The 27,734-nt window shown below is 42.4% G+C and overlaps 1 protein-coding gene across 7 annotated transcripts; it reads right to left on the bottom strand.

Annotated features, from left to right (window-relative positions):
* Nucleotides 1-1,009: 1,009 nt before the first annotated feature.
* NBR1 (NBR1 autophagy cargo receptor) lies at nucleotides 1,010-27,734 on the bottom strand. Of its 7 annotated transcripts, none has more exons than XM_049636174.1 (21): nucleotides 27,630-27,734; nucleotides 23,482-23,592; nucleotides 20,475-20,537; nucleotides 19,754-19,772; nucleotides 18,024-18,046; nucleotides 14,704-14,898; nucleotides 14,077-14,154; nucleotides 13,430-13,644; nucleotides 12,725-12,892; nucleotides 12,245-12,454; nucleotides 10,956-11,115; nucleotides 10,570-10,860; nucleotides 9,738-9,887; nucleotides 9,183-9,258; nucleotides 8,427-8,537; nucleotides 8,078-8,242; nucleotides 6,247-6,685; nucleotides 5,392-5,486; nucleotides 4,635-4,707; nucleotides 3,814-3,922; nucleotides 1,010-1,226 (listed from the first exon to the last, which is right to left on the bottom strand). In XM_049636174.1, exons 2-21 carry the CDS (start codon nucleotides 23,581-23,583, stop codon nucleotides 1,053-1,055), a joined length of 2,916 nt encoding a protein of 971 aa, XP_049492131.1. In that variant the 5' UTR covers nucleotides 23,584-23,592; nucleotides 27,630-27,734; the 3' UTR covers nucleotides 1,010-1,052. The 7 variants fall into 7 exon arrangements, with proteins under 7 accessions (XP_049492131.1, XP_049492129.1, XP_049492128.1 ...); XM_049636172.1 differs by having other exon boundaries at nucleotides 27,299-27,714; XM_049636171.1 differs by having other exon boundaries at nucleotides 27,313-27,714.

Genomic DNA, 27,734 nt, shown 5'->3' with positions numbered 1-27,734 from the left:
ATTTTGGGGTTAAACCAAAACTTTTTCAGAATTTGCCCCCATCCAAGTTTTGCAAAACAGCCGCCTCGTTCTAGATACCTTTGAGCAGATTTCAAACATTCAGGAAGTCGTCAGGATCTCTAATGCCTCACACACACATTTGCCCGCCCCTGAACTAACTTTACAGATTAATGTAGGGCCCTGCCTTTCATGTTTCTATCTCCCCTCACTTGACTGTAAATAACATCTGCCTTGACATTAAGAAAAAAGGTAACCGTTACATTTATTTTCCCTTTAATAGAAGTTTTCTCCTCCCTTATAGGATTAGCAAAATATTCCACACGACCTACTTAAATTTGTTCCCTTAAATAAAGAAAAATGTATGCAAAATTACTACAGTAAACACTGCTCAACAGGTGCTGGTGGGTTAATGAGCACACTCCCTCCACCTTTCACTGAAGTGCAGAGACCCTGAAGGTGGATTATCTTGAATGTACCAGTGGGGTCTTTATAGACAACAGCGGTCCATTACTCAGTGTTGCAAGGGAAAGGACTTTGTCCTGGAGAAAGGAAGAGTAACAACATTCCTTTGGGGCTCTGGGTGTCATTTCAATCCCGTACAGCTATGAGGCTTGGGGTAGGCTAGAAAAATTGTTAAGAGTTCTTGAAAACAACTTCCAAGGTTAATTTCTTTTAAAAACTGCCAACAGATATCCCCATAGAAACATCCACATTTAACCAAAGAAAAATACTCAACTTCAATACAAGCAGAAAGAAAAACGTTACTATAGAAAGTTCAAGTTATACTCTTCAATACACTAAAATGGAGAGAGGAGCTTTATCCAACTCAACTGAAAAACCGTTTTCCTACAACTCAATGTCTCTGTTTAAGTCCTGGTCTTTCATTTGCTCCAAAAAATACTGTAATGCAGGTGCTGTCTTGATAACTCAATAATGGGGTCTATATAGATTCATCGGATTAAAAAATAAGCAAGGGCTTCTCCCCCATGCCCCAAGGACAGAATAAAGATTATCTCTGAGCAGCAGGCAGTTATTTAATACAGGGTCACTCCTCAGTAGCGGTGGCTGTACCAGTCATTGTTGTTGACCTGAAGCAGTTCTGTCACAACCTGCAGGATGTTGTAATTGTGTTTCTTCAGCAGCCTTAGGTTCAGCTGCCTGTCACAGAATCCCATTTCAAAGAGATGGGCCATCAGGGCTGCTGTCTGATCTTCAGAAACTATTGGCTGTGTAGAGTCAAGAAAAGCAGAACATTTTCTGTATCATTTATGGGTCTTGTAAATTGTTATTATCTTGTAAATCATACGAATCTTTCCAGATTTGTTTAAAATATTAGGAAATTCAATGCAAGGGTATGGTGTTCCTGTCCACCTGACACTAATGGACCTTCTGAGGGAGGACTGGGAATGCCCTGCTCTAGATTCAGTATGTTTGTACCCAAAACCAAGCAACTAATGAACTGTCCTCAGAACCAGGAGGAGGATGCTTCGGAGGGGGCTTCCCGAAGGAAGCATCCTTTGACCTGATGAAGCAAGAGATGCAAACACTGGAAACACTGTGAAGATAAAAGGTAACTGTGGTGATGGGGCAAGTATAAGCAGGAGCCAAGACCACTATTGGAAGAGGGTTTGGTCAGAAATACAAAGGAGCTGAACAAAAAACTGCTTGGGAAGTTACATTTTGGGTGACTTTCTTGGCATTTTTCTCCTTTTTCTTTTTAAAGAACAGAAGCAATCCAGAAGAGAGGAAACTAATATTCATTTACCTCTCCCTCTTTAGGTCAAGCTCTATGGTGGACACATAACCTTCTTAAATCCTAACACTTCGGATCACTCATCATTTACTTACCAACTGTGTTGACTACCAATTAATTCTATTATGTATGAAAATGGAGATATAAAATACCTCCTATTTTGCAGGGTTGCTGAGAGGATTCAGAAGAGAGTGTATAAGCATGTTGAGCACAGTCTCTGGCATTTCTCTCTACACCTAACTCAACTGTTCCCTTCCTTCCCTTTTATTTCAAAATAAATTATCCAACCTCCTTTCAGGTTAATCCTTCCACAGGTACTTTGCTTGCTATCTCATCACCTCTCACCATCTCTGAAATCTCTATGAATTATCCTCTCTCATCTTTTCATTATTATTTTGTCTTTAGAGAAAAAGTGTGCACGGAGAAGAGGGAGCAAGAGAAAATCCCAAGCAGGCTCCACACTCAGCAAGGAGCCCGACGCGGGGCTCGATCCCATGACCCTGGAATCATGACCTGAGCCGAAATCAAGAGCCAGCCAGGTGCCTCTTATCCTCTCTCATCTTGACTGTTAACCGCCTTTACTACTGGCTCAGCCAACTGTAGAAACCTCTCCCTCTGCCTTATGCATCCTTACTTTTGCTCTTTCCCGCTTTGTGGTCCAGCTACTTGAAAATGAGGTGTACTTGCACTCTCCAAGTCCTCTCCACTCCCTCCCTGTTCTCTGCAGCATTGACCACGAGGTCCTCATTAAAGCTCCCTTCCCCGAGGCCCAGCACAGACTCTCATTTTCCTCCTAGTTCTCTGTCTTCTTTGCAGGGCACTCCTTTCCAGGGTCCTTAAAGGCTGCTTCCTACTTTACACCCCTTTTTCCTGGAAACTCTCACCCAATCACATGGCTTCTGTTATAACCTGTACGAATAACTTTACCTCCAGGCCAAATCTCTCCTCTGTGAGCCACATGCACGGGCCCAACTGCACTCTGGGTAACTTTACCTGGACATGTCTCAAATTCCACACCTTCCAAAATGTACCTAATTTTCTTCTTCCCCTGCCCAAATATATCCTTATTCCTGCACATCCTAATGAATGGTTCTATTGATTGCCTGAAGCCAGAAACATGGGATTCCTCTTTGACTTCTTTCTAGCCTTTGAATCATGGTCTCCAAGTTCTGCCATTTCTTTTACCCCTTTTCCATCTCAAATAGATTTTTTTTTTTAAGTTTATTCATTTATTTTGACAGAGAGCGTGAGCAAGGGAGGAATGGGGGGAGGGGGGAGAGAATCCCCAGCAGGTTCTGTGCTGTCAGCTTGCAGCCCTATACGGGGATCAATCTTACAGACCATGAGATCATGACCTGAACTGAAATCCAGTTGGACATTTAACCAACTGAGCCACCCAGAAGACCCTCAAATCGATTTCTTTAGGTCTCCCCCAACCTCCACACAATACTGGAGTTCTCTCACTAGGTACAAATCTGATGCTAATTACTTCCCTAAAACCCATTCACTGGCTCCTCCCATTAGCCTTAAAGTAACACCCAAACCACTTAACAGAGCACCTCACCTACATAAGTTGGTCTCTTCTTACTCTTCCCAGACCAAATTCACAATTCAGAGTCACATTTACAAGTCTTCTTACTGGCTAGGCTCTGTCTGCAATGCTCTTTCTATTCTTCTTTCCTGGCAAATACTTATTTTGTCCTTAAGGACTCAATTCAGGCACCATCTACCAGGAAGCCTTCTCTGGCCCCATGCAAGGGCCCACAGCAGGCCGAGATGTCCCATCCAAGAACATGGGCATAGGATCTTACACTGCACTGCACAAGTCTGTGTACCTTGCTTGTTTTCCTGTCTTTGGGCAGGGACTGGTGTCTTTTTCACCTTGTAGTGCTGGTACTCGGAAGAGCTCCCCACACATGATAGGTCCTCAACAAACACTAGACCTTTTCCCTTTCATCCCTTAAGTAACTTGGCTAAAGTCATATAGCTTGAAAGTGGCAGGCAGCATCATTTTCACTGGGGACTTGGCTTTGCTACAGGAAAATAAAACATACACTGACCTGGGCAGTGACTGGTGGCCCAGCAAACAAGGCCTTGTATGCAGAAGCAGCAACAGACAAAGCCCCCTTCACCAATCCTCCAGCAATGCTGCTCCCATGGTGGTGGTGTCTGGAGAGGAAAACCAAATCATCTCCCTAAAAAATCACAAACTATTATCTTCCTACAAGATAATCTGGGCTCTAATCCTTGAAAGAAAATGGATTTCCTTGAGAAAAAAAGTCAGATGTAAAAAGAGGATGTGATCACTTTCCTATTAGTTTTATACCTACAAAATCTTGGTTTGATGTCGTAGAGCCTAGTTCTACTGCTGCAAGATAAGGCTGTGCAGAAAATGCACCCTTCTGGTTAGTATACCAGCTTTCTGTCCCAGCTGAAAATTACATGGTCAAGAGCACAGAAGAGTATTGGCAGTCTGTCTGCACAATTACCATTTCAGAGGAAACACCTCCAAAGGCAACGTGCTTTTCTGGGTACTGTAGGGAGGAGCCCAGCTTGCCATTGCTCTGAGCCAATTGGGAGCAGAGAGGCAGGTAGGTCTAAGAAACTGTTACTAAGATGCACAGTGGGCTTGATTTTTCTGCCTTCTTCTCTGGTACTAAGGATGAGTTGAACTTGAGGGTACTGGTCTGAAATGTGAACACTCTGAAATGTAACTTTAGCCCTCTGTTCAATGTTGCTCACAAGCTTCAGGAGAAATAAGGAGTGACGGCTCTCCTCTGCTCTCTGGAGGTGGCACATGCTGTGAGAGGCTTGTTTAAGCAGAAGCAATACTAGGATATCCACCTGCTTCTGAAGAAGAGGCTGCACAAGGTCCAGTTACCTTGAGTGGTCATAGCTCTTCTGTCTGCTGTTTACAATTCCTGATGAGCCTCTGGGCTCTAAAAGCAAAAGAGCTATTGGTTAGATGTAGCATCCACAAGTGCCTAGTGTTTCTTAACTCATAGTGAAGCTATTTTTGAGAGGCAGGCAGCAATCTGATCACAGCATTTATTTATTTATTTGTTTGTTTGTTTGTTTTTTAACTATTTGGGAAATTTTGCAGGTGGTTTTAAGTGATAACAGGGAACTGTCCAGAATGTAATACAAGGTGATTGTTTATTGAATCAGAAAAATTCTATAATCCTATCACGTCCATTTATTACTTTTTCAGTTCCTTAAGTTTCGTTTTTTTGAGGTGGAGTGGGATGTGACTTTGAAGGTCTACTAGCAACTTCAAGATGCTATTCTCCTTATTTTGGAGACAAGAAAACAACCTCGCAGGTGGTATGAACGTGCTGACCTGCTGCAAGGTCACACAGTGAGGAAAGGTGGAGCTGGGCCTGGAATCTAGACTGGTCTAGTTCCACAGCCTGTGTTCTTCCCACTGCAGCACAATGCCCACCTCTGTAAGGTCTCACTTCGTAAATGTTAAGAATATTTACTAGAGAATAGAAAACAGTATGAGGGAGGGGCACAGAGAGAAAGAAAGGGCAAGTTTCCAAATAATGCCAAGAGTCATGGAGACACAGTGCCCCTTTATACCTGGTTTCATTAGAAAGGAGCACAGAAAAGGATATAAAGCTTAGGCTGGTCATTACCTCCTCTGATCTGATCAGGGACTGAACAAGCTTCTGGTATGGTGACTGGTAAATCCACTCCTGGGGAACCATCATGCTGTGCACAAGAAGGGCTCCTTTCAGAAAGACACAATATTGAAAGTCAGTTGAAAAGGCACCTATGGGAACGGTGGAAACAGTCAACATGGCATAGAAGTGACCGATTTTCTACAGAGGCTTCACATTTCTGATCCAGATCTCATGTCTGAATTTAGGGATCAGGTAGAAAGGGCTCAATCTACTTCTGGTTTTCCTCTTTAGCCATAGTCAAGCTAGAAAGACCAGCTTCAGTCAGGTCACTCCCCCCTACATCAATTGGTACTGATAAGGGGAAATGTCTAGCTCCCTGAGAGAGTGGTTTAAATTACAGTCAAGGCTCCACCATCTTCCATTACTGTGACAGAGCAAGGACACAGATAGATCAGTAAATAATTAAAAATAATTGTTTTCTGATTTTGGAGTGTATTTTTTCCATAAGAGATTAAGCTTTCTACTACTTTGTTTGGGTTAACATGAAAATAAGTTTTGAGTGCCTTTACCCATGAGTCAACAGAACGGCGAAGAAGATCCAGGGATGTTTGTGTTTAAAAACTGGCTCTCAACGACCAAAACATAAATAGACTGTACTCCGATAATTAAGATGAACTAAAACAAGCGTTTCTTTAAATCCAGAATCCACAAATTCTGGGAAATACAACTTTTATTCATCTAAATTCAGACTTTTATGGGAAATAGTCTCTTCCCATGCTGACAAAAAAATAGGTTTTGAGATCGAGTCCTTTCCTCTCTACTCTGCCTGTGAAGAACAGCCGAGCTGAGGGGGGTTGTGGATGGTACCTGGGCAGCTGTGGAGGAGGCCCCACCACCTCTGGGGTTAGGGGCACGGTGTCCAGAGTCTGTGAGGTCATGAGGATGTCGTTGATGCTCTGTCCCTGCGGCTGGTTCTCCCCTCCAGCGACTCTCTCCCCAGCCTCAACCCCATGTTCACCTTCAGCCCCGCGCTCTAGGCCTGGCTGTGAGAGTGCAGAGCTGTACATGGAGTCCCCCAGGGGGCGGCTGGTGTCAAAGCACTCAGGCAGGATGATGATGTAATCCTCTGAAGAAGTAGAGGACTGACTCTGAACTTCATCTTTGAGCTCATCATCCTCTTCCTCCTCCTCCTCTTCCACTTCCTCCTCCACAATAGCTTCCTCCTCCACAACAGCTTCTTCAGCAATATGGACAACCTCCTCCTGCTCAACTCCAAGTGGTCCCTCTTCAGGGGAGGGAAATTTCACTAAAGGATGAAAGCAATCAATTTTCAGCTACAGCTAAAAGCAGCCTCTGGTGCTGTCCTTACCTGATAAAGTCTTTTGTGGGTCATGAGCTACAGTCGTGAAAGCCAGAGGATGGAGACGAACCAGAGGGAAGGGCTGCTGCTAGAACCTCAGCTATGGCCACATTCTAAGTCTGAAGCCCGTACAAAGCCAGGAAGAACTTAAGCTTATAACAACAAGGTATGTAGAAACACCAAAGCTTCCGAGAAGCACCATGAATTTTAGAAACATATCAAAACTGATATACTCGCTAACAGTGCTAGAACAATAGCAAATGGTAGGTGGTGAGGGCTGCCGGACTGTATGTCTACTTTCCTCCTTTTCTTTGCAAAGTAATGGGTAGTCATGGTAGAAAACTGGCAAAACATGGATGAGGGGCAAAAAAGACACCTATAATCCTGTCAGAGATAACTACTGTGAACCTTTTGGTGTAAGTCCTTTCGGATGTTTTTGTTATGCATTCGTATATAAGTGTATGTGGGTGAAATAAGTGTGTTACATATTTTATTTCCATTTATTTAGTTTCAGTTTTTATTTTACTTTTATTAGTTAGCTTACAGTGTAATATTGGTTTCAGGAGTAGAATTTAGTGAATCATCACTTACATATAACACCCAATGCTCAACACAACATGTGCCCTCAATACCCATCACCTACTTACCACATCGCCCACCCACCTCCGTGTGTGTGTGCGCGCATATGTGTGCATGCACACTCGCGCGCCTGTGTGTATTTTAAACAAAAGTGAGACAAAAAATATTTAAAGGTATAGGTTAAATTTCATTATGAGAAACAAGAGATTTTCCCACATTATTTTGATGCACTAGAATTTGAATTTTTGGATAATTCTTGAAATACACAGTATGGGCTCTACATATCTGATCTAGAAGTATCTGTTGTGAAGAAAGTGGATTACGACAGAATATAACCTCGCGAAACTTAGTTTGGTACCCCAGCTTCTGCACGCTATTTCCTGGACTGTGTCCTGGGAGAAATGACAAAATTCAGCTGCCAATGGAGGTCTCTGCTGAAGAGCTCTGTCAACTTACAGGAAGACTCTTCACAGCAGAATCCAGGCAGCACAAGTCGCTGTTGTTCCTCTGAATCGTACAGCTGTAATTCTGCCCCCGAGAAAGTGTGAAAATGTGTTATGGTGGTTGCTTTGCTCTTGAGGCTACAATTAAAATGGTCAGGTAGAGTGTGTGGAGTCTAAAGAAACAACCATGACCTGAAGTCTAACAAAGATCACCTAACCTCCACTCTCAGTGAAGAAGAGCACTTCTTTCTACTCTGGTCAGGCAGCCACAATTCAAGCACCACCCTGCTAGGTGGAGGAACCCAGGGACACTCACTGTGTGGGGATTTCTGTCTGCAAGGTGGTTTGTGATCCGGGGCAGCATCCAAGGTAAGGGATCGGATTACAGTCTCACACACGAACTGGGTCCCACTCAGGTCATCTTCTGCTTCCTCCACTGAGGAAATGTTCTCAGCCTTCCTCCTAACTGATGCTGTGGGATCTGAAAGACACAAAGCTTGTCTGCACTTGGTGTGGAGGAGCTTCTTCCATTCATGTTACCATGCTGATACCATGCCAAGGAATAGCCTTGACTGTGTCATATGAAGGTTAGGAGGAGTGTGTATGAAAACGGTATAATATGGAAGGGGACAATGCAAAAACTTTACAGATATTGAAGTCCCTACCAGGAAGTGCTTTAAATCCTGCCCCTTCGCTCTCTTCTTGTATCTGCCCCAAGCCTGGCTTCTCTATTAAAGGATTGTCATGCGGCAGAGGAGACATGCAGGGAGTCATATCTGCAGAATGAAGACAGAAGAATCATCAACCAAGAAAAAGCATCACGTCATAAACAGGGTTCAGAAGCAGCGGCTCACAGGCTTCTTGCCTCCTGCAGGGCTAAAACAAACCTAAGTATGCTTCAAGGCCTGTTGTAAAGAAAATTCTCCAGACCATCAGGTGTGGAAGTATCTCAGATCAACGAATGCAGGAAAGATCAGTCATCTGGCCTTAAAAACCACGGCCAAGACACAGAACCAGGAATGTAAAGGGAAAAAAGGACATAGTGTTTACAGAAAAATGGAGAAGAGGGCTCCCCCACCCCACTTCTTAAAGATTTCATTTTTAAGTGATCTCTACACTCAGTGTGGGCCTCAAACTCACAACCTCAAGACCAAGAGCCTCACGCTCCACCAACTGGGAAGCCAAGCGCCCCAAGGGTCCCTTTATCGTGGGGAAGTCTTACACCACCATGTATTGTTGACTCTGACAGACAACAGAAAAAAGAAGGGACGTGATGCATGGGTGCAATTTTACTGTCACACGGTGGGAGAAATCCTTGTCATCTATTTTCTCAGAATAAGATACTACCTATCAGAGTCTAGGGTATAGCACTTTTGTGTCCGTTAATAAAATAAACAATATGGGTTGAATGACATTCTTACCCACAGGAGTATTGTGGGGCACTCTTTCCAACTCTTGGACAATGTTTATATCCAACAGTTCAAAGGACAGCAGGTCCTGGAGGAAAAAAGGGCAATGTTAGGCTACTTGCCATGGAGGCTGGAGTCATGTTTTGTCCTGCTGGGATGTGTAGGCCACTGAGCATCACACCTTCCTGGATTCTGTTCAAATTCATGCCTCACCTCAGTCAAGTGAAATCAAGGAGAGCGAAATGGGAACTAGGTGTTCAAATAACCAAGTGGCAGGAGAGAGAGAAAATGCAGTGGGGGTGAAAATGAACTAGAGAAGCAGAAGTGAAGAGACAACTGAAGGGAAGCTGTGGGGAAGCACGCGAGTTACCAACTCAGAGAGGAAACATTTAGTTCAGAGGCCTCCTTCCACAGGTGACCTCCTTCCCACTCTGCATCTGAATGGATCGAAGTGGGCATCTGGCTAACTTGCTGGGCACTGCCTGTGGCTATACCACCTTCTCAAGGGGGTAAGGCCTCTTTCTCCACTGCCTTGTCCTTTGCCCCCCAAAGTGTTCAGTCTCCCACCTGGGCAGTCAATAGATCCACGGAGGGGATGTAAAGCTCCCTCTCACTGGCAACATTTTTTGTCTTCTGTGGGATGCAGGTTCCTGTCCCTTGTGACTGCTCAGTTACTTCATCAAGCTGAATGTCTTCTTTAGCCAGAAGAAAAGCTTCCTACACAGACAAAACCATTGGGACAAATGTCAGGCCCTCAACTGGCCTCAAAAGGTAAGGTGGCAGCTGCCTCCCTAAAAACCGAAACACTGCTGCACCTCTACATGTTTTAAAACTTGTTCTGATGTAATTTTAGACTTACAGAAAAGTTGTAAAAATAATAATCCCCTTCACCTAACTTCCTTTAACGACAAGTCAGGTTAACCATAGTTGACGACAGTCAAAAGCAGGAAATTAACTTGGTTAACTAAATCTAAGCAGTAAAATACTCTAAAAACTAGTAACACACTAATAAAAATGAAAGTTGCTTAAAAAAACTGCACCAACTAAAAAAAGGGCAAGACTTCATTAGTATTTACAGAACACACACGTGGATATTCAGGAGAGGTAAGGGTTAAGGAGCAAAGCCATCAGTCCAGCAGTTCAACAGGCCAGCCAGCCCTACCTTCCCTCCTGCAGCAAAGAGGCTGGCCAAACATCATTACAAAGAGATACAAAAGCACTGAGGGATGCCTGCACCAAGATCCTAAGGACATGCAAAGAAAGCCCCTGAGGACTAGGCCTAATAAAAGCTTACTAATGTACTGGGGGGAGGGGGAGGAGCTATGTTTTCCAGATGTCTGGAGGAACAACCAGCTGTGTGTGGGCTGTTTTAGCTTTAGTTTACCCTTCCAATACTCACCTCTTGCTGGCAAGTGAGCTCATCAGCTTTGCTTGAGTTAATCATGCCCTTTTCAATGTTCTCAGGGCTCTCTGTGGAGGGGAAAGGATCCACTATGATACTGCACCAGACCCGAGGCCCAAACTGCTGGCCTTTGTGAGAAAGACGCCAATGGGAAGTGTACGTTCCCTCCAAGGCTGGGGCGATGAACTCCACGGACACAACACCCACATGGCCGGCCTTTAGGCAGGGAACCAGAACATCTTTCTTTTCTGTAGAAGCCAAAGTTAGGTTTCCCCACATGAACTTGAGCTGAAAAGAGCAGTGACAAGAGAAAGCAAGCTTGTAAACTGAGCACTGTCACTTCTAATCACATCTTCACATTCTGGGTGGGGAAAAAAAAATACCTTTGTGTCTCCATTCCACTTGACGTTTCCTGTATTTTTCATCCTCCAGTGTTTGATAAACTTGGTTCCTGGCTGAAGGTGAGTCCCATCAGGCAAATTCTCATCCACAAACGCTGCACTGAGGGTTGGCATAACTGGGGCACAGGGCTGCAAAGGGAGCCTGAACAGAAATTCAGATAGCAGTCACTTGTGTTGGGTATGATGGCTTCTGAATATCTAGCACCGTGATTCAAGAGGCTGACAGTCACTCTTCGTTTGCCTTAAAAATAATAGGGGGCGCCCAGCTGGCTCAGCTGGTGGAATGTGGGACACTCTTGATCCCAGGGTTGTAGGTTCGAGCCCCACACTGGGTACACAGACTACTTAAAAATAAGACCTTTACGGGCACCTGGCTGGCTCAGTTGGAAGAGCATGCGACCCTTGATCTTGGGATTGGGAGTTTGAGCCTTACGCTGGGTACAGATGTTACTTGAAAAAAATCTTTAAAAAAACTATAATTTTTAAAAAAGTTTATTTATCTGAGAGAGGGAGTGAGCACGCACATGTGTGCATGAGCGGAGAAGAGGAAGAGAGACAGGGAGAGAGAGAATCCCGAGCAAGCTCAGTGCTGTCAGCACAGAGCCTGACTTGGGGCTCGATTCCAAAGCAGTGAGATCACAACCTGAGCAGAAGTCAAGAGTTGGATGCCCAACCAACTGAGCCACCCAGGTGCCTCTAAAAATATTTGAAAAACAAGACAGATGTGACTCCTGAGCTGAAAAACTATGGTGAGGATAAAGATCCATAAATAAAAGAACTAGAGAGTCAGGTCCTTTAAATCCCAACTGCCTCCAGTGAAGAGAAGTCACACCAGCCAGTTTGGAACCTTTTTGGTTGCTGTCCTTCTGAAGAACGCAACAAAGCAAGTGTCAACAATGACTACCAAACCACCCTGTAAGAATACTAGGATCAGGGGCGCCTGGGTGGCTCAGTAGGTTAAGTGTGTGACTTCGGCTCAGGTCATGGTCTCACAGTTGGTGTGTTCAAGCCATGTATCCGACTCTGTGCTGACAGTGTGGAGCCTGCTTGGGATTCTCTCTCTTTCTCTCTGCCCTTCCCTAACCTGCACCCTCTATCTCAAAATAAATAAAACTTAAAAAAAAAAAAAGAATGCTAGGATTAGAGAATGGGAAGCTTTAAGAGTTTGGGTGTTATTAGGGGCTGCCAAAAAATAAGAGAAAACCTGGCTGAAGTTCTGGTTTTGGAAGGCTGGATCTCCACCTTGGTGCCCACCCAGGCCCTGGGCTTACATCAGGGTGTTTGACTGCAGCAGGCTCTCGGGTCGGCCCAAAGGGGACCTGGGGCTCTGGAGTCCGTGGATGGAACTCCACAGGTGAATCTTCCTGTGGAGCTTAAGCTGCTTTTTGAGTTCCTTGACCTCTGCCTTTCGCTGTTTCTTCTCGGCTCGCAACCTTTGCTTTTCTGCTTTAAGAAAGTTCTTGTCAACCTGTTTCTGGAGCCTGTGAGGTAACAAATGAAAAGTGTCAAATCCTCACAAATCCTGAAGCTATTCTGAGCCATTTGTAGCCTCCATCAGTGCCAGCCTCTAGTTTAACTTCTTTCTATAGTTTTCATTTCTGTCTCATTAGCTTTGGGTAATCGTCCTCATCATCACACATCAACTGGAAATGAATAGGAACTAAGGAGACTGTGCATTTTTGTGATTCACGTCCCATCACCAGAACCAAGACTCCCATCAAAGAACAAGCCTCCTTTCCTTATGGTTTTACCTGGCTTGTTCCAGAGCAGCAGGAAGACGAGGGGCAGAGAACCTTGGGTGAGAGAATGCTTCAGAAGAACCCACAACAGGTCTCCGTAGCTTCAGCAGGATGTGGTTGGAGTCATGGGCATATGGCCCTGATTCACAATCTTCACAGATATTGTAGGACGGGCATAGGCTGTGGGGAAAAGCATGGCGAGTGGGAAGTACCAGAGGTGGTGAGATAGGAGACTAGACTTCTATACTGACTGTATTACCAGCTAGGCAGTAACCTGAGCACATCACCTGGCCATGCCATGTCTCACGTTTCCTTATTAACAAAATGAGAATTAAGAGACTTAACATGTATGCATTTCAAAAGACAATCCATGAGAGGAAGCAAGATATGAAAGCACCTGGAACAACAGGGAGATAATCCGTGGTGATATAATTTTGCTTTGGGGAATGTAAGTTTGTCTGGCTCTGTCATTTTTTTTTTTTTTTTTTAATCGTTTTTGGTTTTGTTAGTTCAATGTACATCTGAACACAACAATCTGAATAGTTACCCTTCAAATAGTTATTGTATTTCTTGTGGGTGGAGAATAGCTTATTTCCAATCCAGAGCTGCTATCTATGCATCATGCTCAGAGACAGAGTACGTGCAATTTGCTTTTACTTATCCAGGATGCCAGAAAGGCCTGCTCAAAGGTCTTCTAATAGCCAAGTTACTGTTTACCTGCACTGGTAGCGCACACCAAAGATCCTCCTTTGGCAGCTGCTGCAAGCAATATGCCAGTTGAACTGGTTTTCCGGCAGAAACAGTGTTTCCTCTGAAATAGGCATGGAGACCTCTGAGGGACAGGAACCCAACAATGGGTTCTGGAGGACAAGCTTCTCATGTAATTTCTGTTCCAGTTTCTCAACTGTTTCTTTGACCACCTGTTCTCTGAACTAGAATACAAAGCAGAAGAGGGGAAAACCTTAGTTATACCACACACCTCACTGTCTCTGGTATAGCACAAGAACATAATAAAACACCTAGTAGCTACTGAACAAATAGAAATGTAGCAAAAGAAGGTCTATTCTCTTCCACAGCTAACCAGGTTCAAAGAAGACACCAAGAAATTGTTTTGCTGAGTAAGTTTCTAACCTCTTCCTTCTCAAGCACAGAGACTAGTTCCTTTCCCTTACATCCTTAGAAGTAGGCTCCCTCTTTTCCCAGTCAATCACGGTAGAAGTGAGGAGCTTTCTTGACCAGAACCATTATCACTCTTCATTTGCCTGCACCAGAGGCAGCAGCCATTTGGGTTCGGTTTGCTATTTCTCCCGTACTCCACCTGTGCCAACACTGCTGCTAAAACCCAACCCAGAGAGAACACTCACTGTCTCCAGGTAGCTCGTGAACCAGTCTGGGGGCTTGTCTTGAGGCTGGTCTGTGTTATGGGGAGCAAGTGGGAGCCGCTGCAAGGAAACACAACCCAAGATCTTGGAGACTGTTTTTTGTTTTTTAAAAAAGATTCTCATTTTTTTAAGTAATCTCTATACCCAACATGGAATGGGCCTTGAACTCACAACCCTGACATCAAGAGCCACATGGTCTACTGACTGACCCAGCCAGGTGCCCCTGTTTAAAATAATTTTCCTGGGGTGCCTGGATGACTCAGTCGGTAGACCATGGGACTCTTGATCTTGGGGTCATGAGTTTAAGCCACACATTGGGCATGGAACCTACTTAAAAAAAAAATAACAATTTTCCTGAAATGTAGTAATCTGAGGCTTCTTTTGTCAAATAATATAAATGGTTAAAAAAAAAAGTATGAAGAAGTATAAAAGGAAAACAAAGTATATCATCCTATTGCCCCTTCTCCAGAAGTAACCAGTTACCAGTTTCAAAAAGTCAGGCAGAGATTGTCACAACTCCCAAATTGTTGATGGACAACTCAAATGTTAGACTATGGACAAGACATTCAGGCTAGAAAAACCGTAGAGACGGGTCCATTCCCTTCATACCTGGGCTGTAGGCTCCTCTGGGGTCTTCATGTCTGATCCTAAGACTCTCACCAGTGAAGAATAATGGGCCAGTGGCTTCTTCCCTGCCCTCACAACTGGTCGTTTTTCTGCTACGGCTGGGAGTGGGGCTTCCTCGACAAGCCGGGAGCTTTCATGGACTTGCATCTGCAGTAGGTTTCCCTGCTTAACCGCCATCTGAGAGCATATGTTAGGAATAAACACGTTAACGTGTGATTCTCCTTTCCCAAATGAAATTCCAAAGACATCTAATCAGAAGAGGTAGGGTGAATTATGCTGAAAATATTAGCATTTACCTTTATTTTCTTAAATCAAATGGCATATACTATGTTATTAGTCAGCCTGCTGTTTCTCTAATCAAAATGTTACCTAGGAATGGTTTTATTATCTAAAACACAAAAGTACATTTAATGTAGCACTTTGTGAGGTGAAATGTTCTCATTAATGGGTTACAACTTTTCTATATAACTGGTTTTCATGTAGGATTCCACTTATGGATTTTAATCTCAATTTTTCAAAAAAGTCAATCCCAGACTACCAGAACCCAAGAAACTTAAAGCCAAATGCTATAATTAAGCACTTACTTTTCCGTTAAGAATAGTACTGTGGAAAGCATACTTGAGTGGTCACCTCTTTTTGAAGAGCATCTTCTTAAAAATGCTATTTTGAAAACTACTTCAAGGAGCATTTGAGGTCCTATGAAGGTACTCCAGTGTCCATGAAGAGATCAGGGGCTAAGTCTATGAGTTTGTAGCTCTCCCCACTTGTCACCCAGTGACAAGAAGAACTACTTTTCTTTTTTTTTTAATGTTTATTTAAGAGAGAGAGAGAAAGAGCGAGCATGTGCATGCACACAAACAGGGGAAGGACACAGAGAGAGGGAATCCCAAGCTGGTTCTGCACTGTTAGCATAGAGCCTGACGCGGGGCTCAATCCCACAAAGCGTGAGACCATGACCCAAGCCAAAACCAAGAATTGATCACTCAACCAAATGAGCCACCCAGGCACCCCTGATGAACTGTTCTTTTATCTATTTTTATACAACAATCTTAAGCTTCCATTTATTTTACTTTTTTTTTTTTTTAATTTTTTTTTTTCAACATTTTTTATTTATTTTTGGGACAGAGAGAGACAGAGCATGAACGGGGGAGGGGCAGAGAGAGAGGGAGACACAGAATCGGAAACAGGCTCCAGGCTCCGAGCCATCAGCCCAGAGCCTGACGCGGGGCTCGAACTCACGGACCGCGAGATCGTGACCTGGCCGAAGTCGGACGCTTAACCGACTGTGCCACCCAGGCGCCCCTATTTTACTTTTTAAAAGCTGATTTATTTTAAGAGAGTGGGCAGGGGAGGGGCAGGGGTGGGTGGGAATCACAAGTAGGCTCCTCACTGCCAGCACAGGGCCCGAACTCACAGGGCTCAAACTCACGAACGATGAGATCATCTCCTGAGCCAAAATCCAGAGTCAGATGCTTAACAGACTGAGCCACTCAGGTGCCCCAAGCTTCCATATAAAAATAGCATTCTATGGCCAAAAAGTTTGACAGGTATTATTTTAAGATCAGGAATCAGCAAATCTTCTTAAAAGGCCACATAATAAATATTTGAGGCTTGCAGGCCATACAGTTTCTGCTCAAGTCTGCACAAAAGCAGCCACAGACAATACGTAATAGGCATGGCTGGGTTCCAATAAAACTTTATTTATAAAAACATATGGCTGGCCCACTGGCTGGTCTGCCAGCCTTTCTTCTAGACTATAAACCAAGAGACATTTGATAAAACGTATGGCAAAGTCTGTGGACAAAATTGTTCAAAAAGTTAGTATAATGAAATGTGTCAAAATATAAACATGGGATCTTAACTATCACATAGTACCATGCAAAAACGTATAAAAACTCTTGCTTCCTGAGACAGGGCAGGCTTATACAACATCTAGACTCCTGAGGTCTGAGATTTCTGACTGCATAGGTAAACAGTGATCGTGGGAAAGAGAAAAGTTTTGAAGCCTGTAGAAGACTTTTTTTTTTTTTAGTGAAACTACTGTAGCTTCTGAGAATAGGGAAAGAGAAAAGCCAGTGGGACAAGGGTGAAAGAATGTGGGGAAAAGCACGTTACAACAGCTTAAAAGCAAAGATGAAATAGGAAGAGCACGTGAAAACTAGGGAAGAAGGAAATGATGAAGCATGAAATAACTAAGAGATGAGCAGCTCAACTAAGAGAAACCAGGGAAGGGCCTGAATGTCCAAAACCAAGAGACTGGCTGGTAAATAAGGATTTCTGAGTAAAAACCAAGAAGACTGGCTGAACTGTTGAATCAGGTTGCACCCACAATGGCAATTTTAACCAGGCAACAGAAAGGGTAAATCCAGCTCCCAATTTAAAAAATCTTGCCCTTTCCTCCCTAGACCAAAAGTGATTATAGAAAAGAGTTTTGTTGTGGACTAGAAGTTCATAAAGGATAGTAAACTTTAATTTTTTTTAAAGTTTATTTTTGAGAGAGAGCGAGCGAGCAAGCAGGGGAGGAGCAGAGAGAGAGAGAGAGAGAGAGAGAGGGTGAGAGAGAGAGAGAGAGAGAGAGATACAGACCCTGAAGCACCCTCCAGGCTCTGAGCTGTCAGCACAGAGCCCAATGTGGGGCTTGAACTCACAGACTGTGAGATCATGACCTGAGCCAAATTTGGGACGCTCAACCAACTGAGCCACCCAGATGTCCAAAGGATAGTCAAACTTTAAAGAAAAATCTTAATTACAAAGGTGGTAATGAAAGGACAGCTGGGCACACCTTAAAGATATGACTTTGAGGAACACTCTATTTCATTATTGACAAGCAAGAGATCGTTAACTGGATAGTTTATGCCTTAAATGCTCCCGCTTTATATATAACATTCTATAGGAAACAAGGTGGGGCACCTGGCTGGCTCAGTCAGTAGAGCATCTGACTCGATCTCATGGTCATGAGTTCAAGCCCCAAGCTGGGCATGAAGCCTACTTAAAAAAACAAAAACAAAAACAAAAACAAAAGGTGAAGGAAGGAGATGAAAAATGTGACCCAGAAAGCATAATTCTACACAGTTCCTTGTATTTTTGAATCCTACAATGGTGACACCAAGATCAACAATGAGAGGGAAAAATATCTTTATATCAGGAACTGCCTTTTGCTGAGTGATATGCCCTACTAATCATAATCTCCCTGAAAATCTGTTTTTGTTGTGTTTTGTTAGTTTCCCCTCATGGCTAATGGCATTCAGGTTCAAGTTTTAGTTAACAAATATTATTTGCAAATAAAATGAAATAACCATTACCTTAAGTGCTTCTTCATATTCTCCTAAAAAGACAAAGAATAAATATACTGTGTTATTTCTTCACCACCCCAAAAGATTCTATTTAAGTACAGCCAATCCTTTCTTTTAAGAATTTTTTGCTTACAATCCTTATACATGAACAGCTACTGCCTTTTTGCTGACAAACTCCCTTCCTGTCCCATTGCAAATAAAAGCCACATGTAGATTAGTTCTGCCTCTTAAATCTCTCTCCCTCTCTCTGCTACTGGAGACTTCCAGCTGTAAAACCTCAACCCAGCTGCCTCCCACTAGGGATACAAGGGACTTCATGGATAGTGTTAACCCAGGCAGACCTCAAATGTATTGCAGGTTTGGTTCCAGACTCCTGCAATAAAGCGAATACCAGGAAATTGTAAGTCAAATCAATTTTTTGGTTTCCCAGTGCATATAAAAGTTATGTTTCCACTATCTGCAATCTATTAAGTGTGTAATAGCATTATATCTAAAAAAAAAAAAAAAAGTACATACCTTAATTAAAAAATACTTTATTGCTAAAAAATGCTAACCATCATCTAAGAGTTTAGCCAAGTCATAAACACTGATCACAGATTGTCACGTTATATATAATAATAATGAAAATGTTTCAAATACTGCGAGAATTACCAAAATGTGACACAGACACAAAGTGACCAAATGCTGCTGGGAAAAGTGACTCAGGGTTGTCACAAATCTTCAGTTTGTTAAAAAAAAAAAAGATGCAGTATCTTCAAAGCACAATAAAGCAAAATGCAATAAAATGATATATGCCTGTTCTATCATTACAGCTGGTTAAAATAAGCTTTTGGGGGCTAGCCTAGGGAACTAGCCTTTATTTTTTTTTGTAATTTTTTTTTTTTAACGTTTTTTATTTGTTTTTGAGACAGGGAGAGACAGAGCACGAACAGGGGAGGGTCAGAGAGAGGAGACAGAGAATCTGAAACAGGCTCCAGGCTCTGAGCTGTCAGCACAGAGCCCGACGCGGGGCTCGAACTCACGGACGGAGAGATCATGACCTGAGCCAAAGTCAGCCGTTTAACCGACTGAGCCACCCAGGCGCCCCGGGACCTAGCCTTTAAACGCAACATTGTTCCTATGGGAAAATGAACTCCAAGCTCTGAACAACCAAACCATCTTAGAAATACACTCTGGGATACCACTTGTTTGTAAGTTGACATTAACATATATACCAAGTCAGGGACAAAGGCAACATCGGGAGAATGGAGTTGTATGTGTTGAACTGGGAGGCATATTTTCAAAAGATTAACATCTTAAACATAAGAGAACCTTCCATTAAAGCTGTCCTTAGGGTCCAATCAAAGGCACTAATGTGTATACAAAAAACTGCTACAAAATAAAAATCTGCTATGTAACTAATGCCCATGGACAAGTGAGTGTGATGTCAATTTACTGTATGTTAATTTCGAGTCTAAAATAAATAGTGCAGCAAGATCTTAGTGTAAATGGAAATGCATACACCCATCAACAGATTAAGGCTTGAAAATTTCTTTTTTGAGAGAGAGAAAGAGAATGTGCATGCATGTGTGGGTCAGGGAGAGGGAGAGAGAGAATCCCAGTCAGGGGTTTGATCCCACAACTCTGAGATCTAGACCTGAGCCAAAATCAAGAGTTGGTTCCACAACTGACTGAGCTACCCAGGCACCCCCAGATTAAGGCTTTTAAGTAAAGTTAAGCAGGTTCTCTTAGGAACTCACCTTGACTATTGATGGATACCTGTAAAAGGACAAAAGCAACAGGGAATTATAAACCTCCTGTCATTGTAACATTTCTGTTACTAGGACCAGCCTCACAGATAAGATGAACAATCTCAGGTTAGGGATTCAGCTTTTCCAGTATCATGAACTAACGGTGAATAATAATTAAGGACTTTTATTGCTTAACTCCTGTATCCTCCTTTATTTCAGGTACATTAAGAGGCAGCATAATATAGAGGTTAAGAGCTTGGGCTCTGGAGTCAGAGTATATGGAAGGAACCCCTACTCTACTATTTCCAAGATTTTGTGCCTGTGGGCAAGTTACTTGGCTTCTCTGGGCTTCAGTTTCCTCATGGGTAAAAAAAGAGATAATAATGTAATACCCAATACATAGTAGTGTTGTTAGTCTGACACATTGCAGTCACTCAATAAAGGTTTGTCATTATTTTTATAAGCTAAATGGCAAGTTATGATATATTTGAACTATATGACTATATAGTTTTAAAAGTTATCTCCCAAATTTCCTTCTTCAATGTTTACTCCTTATCTCTCAACTCCATCTCAGATTCCACAGTAAGCTAAGAACATGCAGTTATCAAGTACATTTAAACCGCTACACAAATGAGAAAACATTAGTTAGAACTTTTCCATCCCCTATCATTCTTGAGAAATAAGATCCCTATTTGGGATACCTGGCCATGGGTACCATCATATACTTTACCTCCTCATTTTCCTCATCCAGGTATTTTATCTGAATAGTGTTCAGATCAAATGAAACTTTTACCTGCAAATGAAATGTATATACATCATATCAAAAAGGCAGATTGTAACAGAAACCCAGAAGTCCTAAAAGAAAGGGTGAGCATATTTCACTACATAAAAATTTAACATTTAGGGGCGCCTGGGTAGCTCAGCCAGTTAAGCGTCTGACTCTTGACTTCAGCTCAGGTTGTGATCTCATGGTTCGTGGGTTCAAGCCCTGCACTGGGCTCCATGCTGACAGTGCGGAGCCTGCCTGGGATTCTCTCTCTCTTTGAGGACACTCTGTCCCTCCCCAGTTGGCACACGCATGTGCACTTATGCTCTCTCCCAAAATAAATTAAAAAAAACTTTAAAAAATTAAACATTTAAATGGCATAAAAGAAGAAAACCATGTCAAAAGACAAAGAATAGACGGGAAATATTTGCAACTCATAACCAAGGGTTATTATCAGCAATACACAAAAATCATCTGCAAAACTGCTAATCATTATGATAAACAATCCAGGTAAACATAGGCAAAAAGGTATGGAGATTTCTTTCAAGAGAGATCAAATGTGACTAACAAGTATAGGAAAAGATGTTCAACCTTAATGCTAGTCACAACAATGCAAATTAAAGCAATGAGATGTCATCTCAATAGAATGGTGAAAAAAATTTTAAAGCCATAACATCCAGTGTTGTCAAAAATTCAGGGCACTGTCATATATTTCTGCACTGGCTACAACTGTTCTGCAAAGCACCTGGCAGTATCTATCAAAAATTAAAATCACATGCCTTGTGACTCATTAATCTTTCTTTGGAAAACTTTATCCTACAAAACAGTGCTTAAGTGTTATACACAAAGAGATCTCTCCTGTAGTTTATTTTATAATGGTGAAAAGAAAAACAACAATAACAAACCCTTTTGACCTTGAGGGTACTGAGTAAGTGAAATAACAACAATGAACTCACAGATACAGATAGCACACTGGTGGTTGCCAGAGGCAGGGGGTGGGAGGTGAGTAAAATGGGTGAAGGTGGTGAAAAGGTACAAACTATCAGTTATAAAATAAATAAGTCCTGGGATGTAATGTACAGCATACTGAATATAGTTGTTAATAATGTGCCGTATATTTGAAAGTTGCTAAGGAAGTTCTCATCATAAGAAATTTTTTTTTTATAAATTTTTTTTTTAATGTTTATTTATTTTTGACAGACAGAAAGAGACAGAGCATGAGCTGGGGAGGGGCAGAGAGAGGGAGACACAGAATCCGAAGGAGGCTCCAGGCTCTGAGCTGTCAGCACAGAGCCCGACGCGGGGCTCGAACTCACAAACCGCGAGATCATGGCCTGAGCTGAAGTCGGACACTTAGCCGACTGAGCCACCCAGGAGCCCCAAGAAAAAATTTTTTAACTACACGTGGTGACAGATGTTAGCTAGACTTATTGTGATCATTTTGCAATATATACAAATTTAGAGTCATTATGGTATATACCTGGAACTAATATAATGTTATATGGCAATTATATCTCAATTAAAAACAAAACTAGAAACAATTTTTCAATTAGAAATGGTTAAATTATGGTATGACAACACCAAAATACTGTGGACAATCTATAGATTTAAAAAGGATGACCCTGGATCCTTATCTATTCATTGAGAACTGTCTATAACATCCTGCTGGGAAACATAATTCCCATCCCAGAGGTGGGAACAGTGGATGGAAGAGTAATGAATAGAGGGATATTAACTTTTTCTTAGTATGTGTTTGGATTGTTTTACTTCTTATAATAGGCATGTATATTATACTTTTATAATTTAAAATTTACAGTAAGGAAAAAAGGCAAGCTGTCAACTCATTTAACTACTAGAAAAAGAAAAATAACTATGTTTGATTTTCAGATCATTTGACAAACACCCCAACTTTCTGGATAACCATCTGTTTAGGCCAGAATAAAGAAATATTTGCTGGAAGACAGAGGACTAGTTCACATCATCTTTTGAAATCTTTCCACCATTTCTTTTTCTTTTTAGTTTTCATAGCACATAACCAAATAAAAGCAGGTTTTTACCAAAGGGTTTTGCTGGATAAACAGTTACACAGGAAGTAAAACATTCACTACTGCAAACCAAACAAAACCCAGAAGAGTACAAAGGGCAAACCAAGAGGAGGGAGGGCATTGACAACAACAAAAGAACAGATGAACTGCTAAGTACCTGTGGGAGTTTTTTCTGCTCAACTTTTTTTTTTTTAATATTTTATTTATTTTTGAGAGATAGAGATAGAGCACAAGCAAGGGAGGGGCAGGGAGAGAGGGAGACAGAATCTGAAACAGGTTCCAGGCTCCAAGCTGTCAGCACAGAGCCTGATATGGGGCTCGAACCCACGAACCCTGAGATCACGACCTGAGCCGAAGTTGGACGCTCAACAGACTGAGCCACCCAGGTGCCCCATGCTCAACTTTTTTTTTAAGATTTTTAAAAAATTTTAAGCAATCTCTACACCCCACCAGGCACCTGAAAACACAACCTCAAGATCCAGAGTCACACATTCTGCTGACTGAGCCAGCCTGGGGCCCCTTTGCTAAACTTTTAGATACTTGAGCTCTGAGCTAGCAATAACAACAATTAGCTCTTGCAAAACTTAGGTTATATCCTTGCTGGTTCACAAACTACAGTAACATATCTGCTCTCAGGCAGGAGAACATTTCCCTGGGGCCTGGTTAGGGTGGAAGCCACACCAATTCATTCCTTAGACTGTTTCTAAAATTAACAGGTTTTCCAAGTCTAGCTGCAAATTAAGGAATTTGTTTATTCTCTTGGGGGTGGGGAGAACATCGCCTACATGAATATTGAACGCCTGTCAAAAGTAATTTTCCAAAAGTCCTAGAAAAGGTAAATATGACAGCTATGAAACAACATTGCTAAAAATTGCTATCTTTGGAAAAATTAGGCTTAAAAGATGGAGAAACAAAGTAACACTCACCATAGCTTCAACATCAGCCCAAGTTGTATTTTCTGGATCAGAAACCAGAAAGCTTTGAGTTTCATTTTTGAAAGTCACATTTAGAGTAACCTGTGGTTCCATGCTGTGGGGCTAGAGTTGAGAGGATGGGTGAGAGAGAAAACAGTGGAAAGGGTTCTATAAAACTGCATAAGCATTCATTCAGCAAATACTTGTGAAGGCCTAATATGGGTTAGGCTAGGAAGACACCGAAGTGAATGAGAACACAATGTCTCTGCTCTTATGCTATTTACAACCTGGTGGGTAGCTTAAAACAAATCTCCCTGTTAAACGTTTGCTGAAACAGTATAAATTTTGGCCACATCCGCAGAAATCCTCTAACAGCTGTAAAATTCTTTTGGATTTTATGGAACTTTATATGATTAGTTAATTCAATAGATACTACTGAATATCCACTAGTGGCAGGATACCAATGAAGATGAACACCCACAGGTCTCTACCCTCAGGGAATTTACATTCTCATAGCTTGAAAGCAACATTCTACATTTTTCTTAGAAAAACAGCCTTTTCCTAAATTGAGCAACCCAGGTTCTTTGTTAAGATCAGTTTTAACAATTTAGAGGCCAAGACACTAGCCAAGAAACTACACAGGGGTAGCAGTCAACACCTTTCATCCAAGTTCATGTGGTGTTTTTTGTTTGTTTGTTTTTGTAGTTTTACTTTTTTTTTCTTTTATGGAAAATTTCATGCATAAAAGTGGAGAGTCATGGACATATAACTATAGTAAACAATTCAAGGCTATCGTCATTTTGTCTATAATTCTGTATTGTCCCCAAATCCCCCAATATAGATTGACCATAGTTAACTAATGTTTTAACCAAACTATAGTACCATAATTAAAAAAAACTATTAAGAGAAAATTTAAACATATACAAATGAATAAAGATTAATATACAATGAACTCCTAAGGACCCATCAGATATTTTCCATAATTATCATCAACCCAGGACTAATCTTGTTACAGCAATAGAATTATTTTGACAGCCATTATTTCATCCATAAAATAACTGAGTATGTAACCCTTAAAAAAAATAAGACTTTTTGAAAAGATAACCACGATACCATTATCATGCCTAAGAAGTTAACAATTCTTTAATTTAATGTCTATTATGGTCAGTTGTTTTTAATTAAGGATTTTATTTACTGATGAGTTGTTAGATTATTATTTAAGTTTATTTATTTATTTTGGAGAGAGAGAGCCTGCACACATGCACATGTGGGGGAGGGGCAGAGAGAGGAGGAGAGAGAATCCCAAGCAGGCTTTGCACCATCAGCACAGAAACTGATGTGGGATTCGAACCCACGAACAATGAAATCATGAGCTGAGCCAAAATCAAGAGTCGGACACTCAATTGACTGAGCCACCCAGGGACCTCTAGATTTTGTTCTTATGACTCTGTGAAAAAATAGTTTACTAAAATCTGAACCTAAGTTGTAATGAAAAAGGTCATCTTTTAAACATATTTATCAGCAAATCTTTTAAGAAATCTCTTCAAAGAACCAGATTCTGCTCTAGGCAAATGGAGAAAGGATATGAACAACTATGTCTCAGGAATTTGCAGTGTAATGGTGAGGGAGCAAAAGGGCTGAGAAGAGCTGGGCTCCAGACACAGCTCTGACACATAACTAGCCATGTACAAAACAGTAAGTCATTTGACCTGAGCTTCAGTTCCTTAATCTGTAAGATAGGTCAAATAAAAACGTGTGTCCAAGTTCTCTGAGAACATTACTCAAACACAAAAATTATTATAATAAATCAGTCTTTAGAAGCCAAAATAGACCTGTTTTTCCACAATACATTGAGAGTGTCATTAAAAAGGACTTTGGGAGTGCCAGGGTGGCTCAGTCGGTTAAGAATCTGACTCTTGATTTCGACTCAGATCATGATCTCACAGTTCACGGGGTCAAGCTCCACATCAGGCTCTGTGCTGACAGCGTGGAGCCTGCTTGGGATTCTCCCTCTCCCTCCTCTCTCTCTGCCCTCCCTTGTTTGCATGTTCTCTCTCTCTCTCTTTCTTTCTCCAAAAAAACAAACATAAATAAACATTTTAAAAAGAGGACTTTGAACTTTCTGAGGATCTGGGTTTTTTTTTTTAAATTCAAAACCAATCATCCTCCAATTTTTTCCATTTTTTGTCTCTACCTACAGTCAAGTTCACAACCAAAAAAAAAAACAAAAAAACCAAAAAAACCAAACCCAGTTTCTAGCACCAATCTGCTGACATCTAGTATTCATTCTTATGGAATGCAATTCTTGGAGTCCTTAACATTTGGACAGAATGCCTCCCCAGGTCAACTTCCCAGATTCTTGGGGAGAAAAAAAAATCTGGGAAATGAAGTAACTGATTCAGTCAGCCAAAAAGTGGATATTCTGAATCACCTTCTTACTTTTCAACTTCCCAGAAATGCGTTCCACACTTTTGAGAGTCCAGAAGGAAACTAATCTAACTCCCTTGTTCCAAATTACATACACAATTAAAATTAGTTTAGATACTTTGGAGCTCATCCAGCTGGTAGGCTGATGAGAGAAAACAGGAAGTGGGGGATTCTAGTTTAGCTGGACCATACCCAGGTCTTCATAAAGAACTGCCTATTTCTGTTTGGCTTTTATGTGAAAATTCTTTCAGCAAGAGCATTAATCTTGAACTTGAAATACCAAAGCTATGGTTAGCACCATCTGTCCTTGTAGCTTTAAAGCCAGTAAAGTCAGACGGCTGGGTCCTAGGCCTTCAGTTTTCAAAACTGGCATTATTATACGTTCATGCCACTGGCTCACTTTTGCTTGGCACAAGTCAGCTTTTCCTCTACGTCAAATTTTTCAGGATACCAAAAATCCCTTTAATGAAGCAGACCTGGGAACTTGAGCTTTGATTACCGTCTCCACCAAAGGCCTGACATGTTAATTCGGGGGTTAAAACATGTGACCTATAGCTGGGTGTTTTGACAAAAAGGAAAAACGGTGCCTTTTCAAAACCAGAGGTCCCTGACCAAGGAGACATCTTTACAAGGTTCTCAACAAGCGGAGGGGGATGGGGATGGGAGGCTGTGTGGGCACTGTCATTTTTTTTTTCCCTGCAGACTTTATCCTTGTCTTCCAGTTATCGTTTCCCTAGCACTCCATGCCCCCAAGATCGTGTTACCACCCCCTGAGGAATCTCGCTTTCTTTGCCTAGGCCCTCTTTCTGCTGGAGAGTCTCAGCCTCCCATCAGTAGATGCCGAGCGTTCTGAGCCACGGACCCCCCCATCTCTCTGGCAGTATCCGCCGCCTCGGCCCCCTGGCCCAAACGGCTCTCTCATCCAGTCACTGAAAAGACTGGCTGCCCCCAGACACGGAAAAAGTCGCCTTCTCTTTTGCAGGATCCCTTCCGCAAACTTCCCCTAGCCCTCTCAGTGGCGATGTGCTCCCACCCCTCTGTAACCGCCGCTACTTCCTTACCAGCTCCCCGCCCCCGGGGGGGCGCCTGCCGGAGGCCAGTGCAAAAACCGTTCGCTGCCAGCTCTGCTGCTCTCCCCGCGGGGTGAATCTAACATGGCGGATAGAAATAGGACCTAGTCCCCAGTTTGAGTTTCCGACAAGATGATTGGCTCTTAACAGTTGTCTCTCAAAACTACCACCCCCCTTGATTGGCCGAGCATGCGTGGCAGGGGCTGGGCAACAGCAGCCATAACAGCACAACAACAACAAACACTGGGGCAGAGGGGCGGAACTACAAGTGCGCAGTCGAGGGCCGCGGCCCATTTCCCCTTCCCAGGTAAATTCGGCGTCCACTGCATTACCTTAGGTCACTGACCTTAGTGGACTCCTTGCCCGAGACTTGCGGGGCTGGATGGGAATTGTAGTCTTCCTGGGACTTGTAGGTTCTTTAGCCTATTCTCCGCTCTCAAGATGTGAAAACCTAACACTCCAATCCATATCTGTTGACGTGCGTAAGCTCACAGAGCTCTTCAATCTGTCAACTGGATTGCCGTGAGACTCTTGCCCGCTTCCGGTGTCGGAAGCCCCTCTCCATAAGACTACAGTTTCCAAGGAACACTGTGTCGAAGGCCTTTCGATCCGCAATGCATGCTGGAAATCGTAGTTTTTCCCCCACACAATCCTTTTATTTACCTAAACTGGAGACTTTCATTGCGGCGGAAATGGGGAGGGAACGGGGCCTCTTCCTGCGAATGTTTCAGGCACTATCTTGTGCTCCTATTCAGGCCTCAGGTATTG

Source organism: Panthera uncia, chromosome E1 (genome assembly GCF_023721935.1).
Source record: "Panthera uncia isolate 11264 chromosome E1, Puncia_PCG_1.0, whole genome shotgun sequence".
Classification (NCBI taxonomy): Eukaryota; Metazoa; Chordata; class Mammalia; order Carnivora; family Felidae; genus Panthera; species Panthera uncia.
Note: the sequence above shows the minus strand (reverse complement) of the source record. Positions and strands in the feature narration are given on the sequence as shown.